The sequence below is a fragment of the Cygnus atratus genome, chromosome 2 (genome assembly GCF_013377495.2).
Source record: "Cygnus atratus isolate AKBS03 ecotype Queensland, Australia chromosome 2, CAtr_DNAZoo_HiC_assembly, whole genome shotgun sequence".
NCBI classification, from domain to species: Eukaryota; Metazoa; Chordata; class Aves; order Anseriformes; family Anatidae; genus Cygnus; species Cygnus atratus.
In genome coordinates, this window is record NC_066363.1 from 24,290,986 (window position 1) to 24,298,780 (window position 7,795).

General features: G+C 47.8%; 1 protein-coding gene across 1 annotated transcript; it reads left to right on the plus strand.

Annotated features, from left to right (window-relative positions):
• Nucleotides 1-254: 254 nt before the first annotated feature.
• On the plus strand, nucleotides 255-4,577 carry FZD1 (frizzled class receptor 1). The gene is made up of 2 exons (XM_035545437.2): nucleotides 255-2,275; nucleotides 2,627-4,577. Exon 1 carries the CDS (start codon nucleotides 349-351, stop codon nucleotides 2,104-2,106), a length of 1,758 nt encoding a protein of 585 aa, XP_035401330.1. The 5' UTR covers nucleotides 255-348; the 3' UTR covers nucleotides 2,107-2,275; nucleotides 2,627-4,577.
• Nucleotides 4,578-7,795: the final 3,218 nt, after the last annotated feature.

The window sequence follows — 7,795 nt, forward strand, 5'->3', positions numbered from 1 at the left end:
TTGCGCAGGAAACTTCGGCGTCGGTTTCAAGGCCCCTCCCCGGCGGGGCAGGCAGACTGCGGGGCGCCTGGAAACCGGTCGGAGGGCGCGCGGGCTCGGGGGGCCGGCACAAATGGTCGGGCGGCGGCGGCGGCGGCGGCGCTAGGAGGCGGTGGCGGCGGGAGGGAGGCAGGCACGGAGGGAGGGCGGCGGGCGCTGCCTGCCGGGGCGGGCGGCAGCGGCAGCGGCAGCAGCGCGAGTGGCGGCCGGGGCTGCCCCGTCCCTGCCCGCCGCTCCCTTCATGAGCCGCAGCTCGGGGCCCGGAGGAGCGGCGCGGCGGCGGCGGAGGGAGCCCGGCAGCGACTGAGCATGGCCGAGCGGCGCGGGCCGGCGGGCGGCGGGGAAGTTGGCGGCGGCCGGTGCCGGCGGCTGCTGCCGGTGCCGCTGCTGCCGCTGCTGCTGCTGTGGGCGGCGGCGCTGCCGGCCGGGGGGCAGCCGCCCGCGCAGCAGTACAACGGCGAGCGGGGCATCTCCATCCCGGACCACGGGTACTGCCAGCCCATCTCCATCCCGCTGTGCACCGACATCGCCTACAACCAGACCATCATGCCCAACCTGCTGGGCCACACCAACCAGGAGGACGCGGGGCTGGAGGTGCACCAGTTCTACCCGCTGGTCAAGGTGCAGTGCTCGGCCGAGCTCAAGTTCTTCCTCTGCTCCATGTACGCGCCCGTCTGCACCGTGCTGGAGCAGGCCCTGCCGCCCTGCCGCTCCCTCTGCGAGCGCGCCCGCCAGGGCTGCGAGGCCCTCATGAACAAGTTCGGCTTCCAGTGGCCCGACACGCTGCGCTGCGAGAAGTTCCCGGTGCACGGGGCCGGCGAGCTGTGCGTGGGGCAGAACGCCTCCGAGCGCGGCACCCCGACGCCCGCCTTGCACCCCGAGAGCTGGACCAGCAACCCCCAGCGCGGGGGCGGCGGGGCCGGGGGCTCGGGGCCCGGCGAGCCTCGCGGGCGCTTCTCCTGCCCGCGGGCGCTGAAGGTGCCCTCTTACCTGAACTACCGCTTCCTGGGCGAGAAGGACTGCGGGGCACCCTGCGAGCCCGGCCGCCTCTACGGGCTCATGTACTTCGGGCCCGAGGAGCTGCGCTTCTCCCGCACCTGGATCGGCATCTGGTCGGTGCTCTGCTGCGCCTCCACCCTCTTCACCGTGCTCACCTACCTGGTGGACATGAAGCGGTTCAGCTACCCCGAGCGGCCCATCATCTTCCTCTCGGGCTGCTACACGGCCGTGGCCGTGGCCTACATCGCCGGCTTCCTGCTGGAGGAGAGGGTGGTCTGCAACGAGCGCTTCGCTGAGGACGGCTCCCGGACCGTGGCGCAGGGCACGAAGCGGGAGGGCTGCACCATCCTCTTCATGATGCTCTACTTCTTCGGCATGGCCAGCTCCATCTGGTGGGTCATCCTCTCCCTCACCTGGTTCCTGGCCGCCGGCATGAAGTGGGGCCATGAGGCCATCGAGGCCAACTCCCAGTACTTCCACCTGGCCGCCTGGGCCGTGCCGGCCATCAAGACCATCACCATCCTGGCCCTGGGGCAGGTGGACGGGGACGTGCTCAGCGGCGTCTGCTTTGTGGGCATCAACAACGTGGATGCACTGCGGGGCTTCGTGCTGGCCCCCCTGTTCGTCTACTTGTTCATCGGCACCTCCTTCCTGCTGGCCGGCTTTGTGTCCCTCTTCAGGATCCGGACCATCATGAAGCACGATGGCACCAAGACGGAAAAGCTGGAGAAGCTCATGGTGAGGATAGGCATCTTCAGCGTCCTCTACACGGTGCCGGCCACCATCGTCATTGCCTGCTATTTTTATGAGCAAGCTTTTAGGGAACAGTGGGAAAGGAGCTGGGTCACGCAGAGCTGTAAGAGCTATGCCATCCCCTGTCCTAATAACCACAGCAGCCATCACCCACCCATGAGCCCTGACTTCACCGTCTTCATGATCAAGTATCTCATGACCTTAATCGTGGGCATCACCTCGGGCTTCTGGATCTGGTCGGGGAAAACGCTGAACTCCTGGAGGAAGTTCTACACCAGGCTCACCAACAGCAAGCAGGGTGAGACCACCGTCTGAGACCCCCGGCCGGGGGGCCGGGCGGGCGGAGGACCCGGGCTCTGCCCGCAGAGCACCCGCCGTGCCCTGGTACCAGCCGCACGCTCGCGCTTATCCAGCCCCGGCAAACTTCAAACTTTGCAGACTGCTTGTTGTCCTGCAGGCGACGGGGAGCAGAGGAAAAAGTCAGGTGGGAAACTCCTGCGCTTGGGACAGACTTGGGGTTTTTTTTCTCCTCCTCTCCTCTCTCCTCTCTCTCGCTGTCTCCTGTAGGAACTGAACGTACTGTAAGGTTGGGGGAGAGGGATGTAAATAGCCTCTGTAAGATTTTGTAAGTATATTTGTATTTAAATTACAAAAAGTCTCACTTTTTTAATTATTTAGGACATTTTTAACCTGTTTGCAGATTTTGCTTCCTCGCCCTCCCCTTTTTTTAAAAAGAAAAAAAAAAGGCATTGGATTTTTATTTTGTAGGGCAGGATGGGGAAAAAATTACCGGCAAAAGAAACCAAAACAACCCCCTTTCTTCTCCCCCCCACAGGTTTTGTAATGGCTTTGCTTGGAGTTTCAGTTGCATGAACAGCAGGGCCTGGACTGAGGCGGCTGTGACTGCCTAGGGCGCCTCCTGACACGGGCTGGGTGCTGCTCCCAGCCTGCCAGAGGTATGTGGAGGTGGAGGTGGGGTTGGGGAGGAGCGCCGCTTCCTGACGGCCTCCCTGCCCCACGGTGGGGACAGGGCAGCCAGGACAGCCACCCGGCCACGCCGCGGGGACATGGCCATGCTGCGGGACCGCGCTTCGCCATGCCTCGACCGTCCCCAGCGAAGCCAAGCCCTGTGCGCCCGAGCCAGGCCCTTCTTTTGGAGGGGGGGGGGAAACAATGGCCTGTCCTGCCCGAAGGTGTGTCCGGCCTTTTTTCAGAGGAGAGCATCGCCGTGGTGCCCTGTACAAGGGGGGCTGGCTGCTGGCTTCCCTTTCTCGTTTTTTAAATTTATTTAAATGCACCACATAGTTGAAAAAGAGTTGGCAGGTTTTGTTTTGCTTTGGCCAGGAGTTGAGGTCTAACACCGTCTGCACCTGTAGCATGTCAGATGGCTTCAGAGGTGAATGGGGATGTAGATACAACAAACTTCCTTTTTTAAAAAAAATATATATATATATTTAATTTTTTTAAACCCACCTAATGAACTTTTTCTCGGTCATAAAACTGAGAGGTGTCCGCTCTGGGTTCTCCTATAGAAATGAGATTATTGGCCTTGTCCGTCACAAGGTGCATAGTCCTTGGAGGAAAAAACTAAAGCCTAACTGCAAATCTGAACCCGGGAGTCAGTTGAAGCTCCTGCTGTCATCACGGGGCAGCTTGTGCATGTTCACATTCTTCTGGTAACAAAAATGTTGAGGGAGAACTACCTGGAACGCCTTGCTGCCCTGCTGGTGTTTACTGAGGTTAGCAGAGGGTTCAGTGCAAACAGGATCAGGAAATATGAGCTCAGTAAAGAGAGCATCAGAATAAAATGCAGCATTCAGATTTTTTTTTTAATTAAATCCATAAGCTGTCTCTTCATTTTGGAAGCATTTAAGCCATTGCCATTCCCCTGAATTTTAATTCATTGACATTTAATTCATTACACATTATGAGGGTGTGATGATTTTTTTCAGTAGTAAAAACAAAGGAAGGGAAAACAGAAAACCAGAATGTCTAAGCACTCTGGTGGGATGTTAGTCCTTAAAGAGCCTCTGCTGTCTTTTTTTTTTTTTTTTTTTGAGTGCAGTAATAACATCACATACTACAAAGATTTGGTATCATGTGTGCAGTATATCTACTGCCTTGTATTCTCCTGGGTGTGTGGGATTGTGCTTCTTGTTACAAAAGAAAAAAAAAAGGTTAAAAATGAAATGTAACTTTCAACAGATGCGTTTGAATATTTAGTCCTCTGTATGAAAACCAGCAGAATGCTTCTCTCCTGATTGTATTGTTTTAAACTTTTTATATTACAAATGCCTGTATTTAGGTTCATAAACATTATCTATGGCTACCATACCCTGAAATGCAAAATTATTTGAATTTGGTATGCATTTATTTCTGTTCATTATCACAAGATCATCTATATTTATAGAGGAATAGAAATTTATATATTAAATACCATATTTTTAATTTCTCTGAAATAAATTGAGGTTTTGTACAAAACTATCTTGTCCTTTTACGTATTCCTCTGACTAACTCAAATACTGTGTGAAAGCAGTGTGTATACTACAAGATGTGTGGGATTCCTTTTTTCTTTTCTTATGTTGAGTTCACAGTAACAAGCTGGAATTCAGTGTAGGAATTCATTGTGCATTTTGGTTTTTATCTCTGGGCTGGTCTGGATTAATCCTTCAAAAGAAGTAATGTAAACTGTTCAAGATCTCTGACAGGGTATATGGTTGGTGGTGTGAAATCCAAGAAGAGATCTGCTATATGGCCGGAGAAGAAAGAAGCACACCAGTTGTTTTTTTTGATGTTGTTGTTAAAGAAAAGGGTCCGCTAAACTTAGCCTTTCTTCTCCCTTTCCTGCTAAAATAATAAAAAAAAAAGATTTTCTCACTGCTCAGAAATGACACTCAGATTATGTTGCAATATTGTCAGAATATTTTAATGAGTAAAATAGTTTTGTTTTCCTGAATTTGAACTGCTTGGTTAATCCAGAGTTAAATGATATGTTCATGGAAGGATTTCAGCTTTGTGAAAACTAAACACATTCTTAAATGTTTCAGTGCAACACCTTTTTTTTTTTTAATGTTCATTGTTCCAAGTGCCATTCTGTAAGCATGGTTTTCTGAGGAAAGACTGGCTAATTATGACACTTGATTTCTGATTTCCAGTGTTATAAGCTGATACAGCATTTCAATCTGTAGAGCTAGAGAAAGATGTAAATGACTTTTGGCACGTTTACTTTTTTCAAATTGTGATGCATAAACAGCTGTAGAGAAGTAAGGGAAGCTTAAAAAAAATCTGCTCCAATGACGTGAGACAAGATGATGGATTTTTTTTTTCATTATTTTTTAATTTGTTTTACATAAACGTAGTTCCTGCTTTCTCAGATGTTTTCCACATTTTTCACAAGTATTTTTTTTTTCTTCTTCAATATTTTAGCATTTAAAATTGTACTGGTCAGCATTCAGCTAATAACCTGAACTACAAGCCATTCAGTTTCATTTGCAATGGAATTCTTTTTGGTCAATGTATAATTACATTAAGCCATTCTGACTGATCTGTCTTCTTGCAGCTGAATGTATGTGATTTCTTTATGCATGGGAGAACACATTTAATTGTAATAGAGACTTTGCATTTGTGGTAGGGATGGAAGGACCAATTTAAAAAAAATACTTTTGAAAGATCAGTAATGGAACTGTAGTTTATTTATGAAGTAAAATGTTGCTAATATTCGTAGTTCACAGTTTACAACAAATATGGGCCCTCTTCAAAGCTTAGGAATTTTTCCATAGATTGCAGAGCTGAATTCAATGCTAAGTTTTGGTTATTTTGATAAATACACTAGAGAGCACAGTATAATCATTTAAATGGCTCGACTCATAACAGAGCAAAGCCTTGCTTTTTTTTTGTTTGCTAATTTTTGTGAACTTTCACCATGTGGTAATTTGCAAAGCTCACAGTCATTACTGAATGCAGTGGTGCCATCTGTGAGACTTCCCTACTTTCTTATGCTTTTCTTTCTCAACACATAATGGTATTTGAGACTTTTTACTAGTATGGTACAGAGGTGTCCTTTGCATGGGTACGTTGCAGTGATCTCTGATGCTTTACCTCTCTCTAAAACCAAATCTATCCACTGCTCTGGGGAATTCAGATAGGATTTTTTACAGCACCATCTGTATAACTGATGTGCCATGTTTTCTTGAGACAGTATCACTGTCTAAAAAGAAGCAGTGTTGCCCAGTTCTCCTCTTGTCCTTGATGAGATGGATAATGTAAGAACAAAAACTGTGGTATTGCAAAGTATCTTGGTTTAGAAGTACTTGTTAAGGCATTCCTTAGTCAACAACTTTGCTGTCCCTCACAGGATATATTCATAGCCTGAAATGAGGAGGCAGTGGGAATTACCAAGTTACTCTATCCATTCCACTGAAGAGAGCTATAGCCTGGAGAACTGGGGATGCTGATTTACTGTTCATCCTTCAGTAACACTAATGCTCTTTAATGTAGTGGCAAATTTGTGGTATTGGAATGAAATTATATGCTGTTTCCATAACAAATCCTTTTGGGAGGAGGAAGGATTTCTGATTAGTTCATTTTGTAATGCCCCAAATTTCTAGTCTATGCATGTATTTTTTGTAACGTTGCTTCTTCCTCCCTCTCCCCCCCCAACTGAATGGAAAGGCTACAGTCTGCAGGGCCTAAATTCTGCCCTGTGGATGGTGCCCACCTTTCTGCTGCCATCTCAGTAATTCTTGTTGGACACAAGTGCAATTACAGGTGGTGCTGAAGATTTCTTTCATTCAAATAGATGGTAGTTGCAATTTTTGTATTCAAAGATACGGAAAGAGGCTTCTGTAAATGCATTGGATGAGTATTTTTGAAAACAGGCTACAGGCTAATACCTTATCAGTCTTTTGTCCCTCCCAGTCACAGGAGACAACTTCCAAGCCAACCTGATGATCCTTTTGAAAGGTGTGCACTCAGCAGCTGAACAGGGAAAGCTGTCATGTTTTTGGTGTGAAATGGGTACCTTACAATTATTGATAGAACTTTTGCAAAAAAAAGTGTGCATTTGTGTATCAACTTGTCCATCCCAGTCCTGCATGGCATCAGAAAGCTTCAGCTAGAAGCAGAACTTCTCATGACAGCTGAATAGGTGATATAAGGTTAAATTGCTTACCTGTAAAAATGAGGAAACTGAGGTAAGGCTCCGTTTTCATCACGAATTGACCCTCTAGTGCTCAAACACTGGAATTGCAGTACATTTGATAGAAGTTTGCAGTGATAACACCACAGGACTATGTGGCAATACTGTGTAAAATCAACCCTAAGTATAAATGCCTCCTTCTCCCCTCCCTACTTTCTGTTATTTTTTTATTAATTATTGTTTGCATTTGTCGAACCAGATCACTGTTGTTCTGCATATTATGCAAATGTAGAGCAAACAGATAATATGGATTCTGAATGCAAAAGTTGATTCAAAATCTAAGTCCTTCTGCTGCATGGTCCCGTTAGGAGTGAGGGTCATTCTCTGGTCCATAGCTGTGGGAGTTTTACACATAGTTGCACTTGTAAATCTCTTGCTGTAGTCCATAGGCTGAGTTGGAAGGCTTAGGCAATGATTCACATTCATATAGAGAGAGGGAATATTGCTTTTCTTGCTTTAGATTGAGCCCCTTGCCTGTGTGTTTACAGCACAGAAGTGTCACTAGGGAAAGGCTTTCTTCGGAAGTTCCTGATCAGTTTTGAAATAGTAGTACCATAATTTTAAAAATAGGTTAGAGTGGGTTTAGTAAGTAAGGCTTGGTGGCTTAGGCCCAGGCTTTGCTTTGCACAGTTTGGTTTTTAGAAGTCTCCAAACAGTTTAAGATGTGAAATAACTATGTAAGGACAAACTAAGCACACAAGGATTGGGTCCTGAACACATCAGAAGCATTTGAGGCCCCATATTGATTTGAGAGTAGCCCAATGACTCTATTAAAGCAGACTAGATAATACTATGCCCTACAAGAAA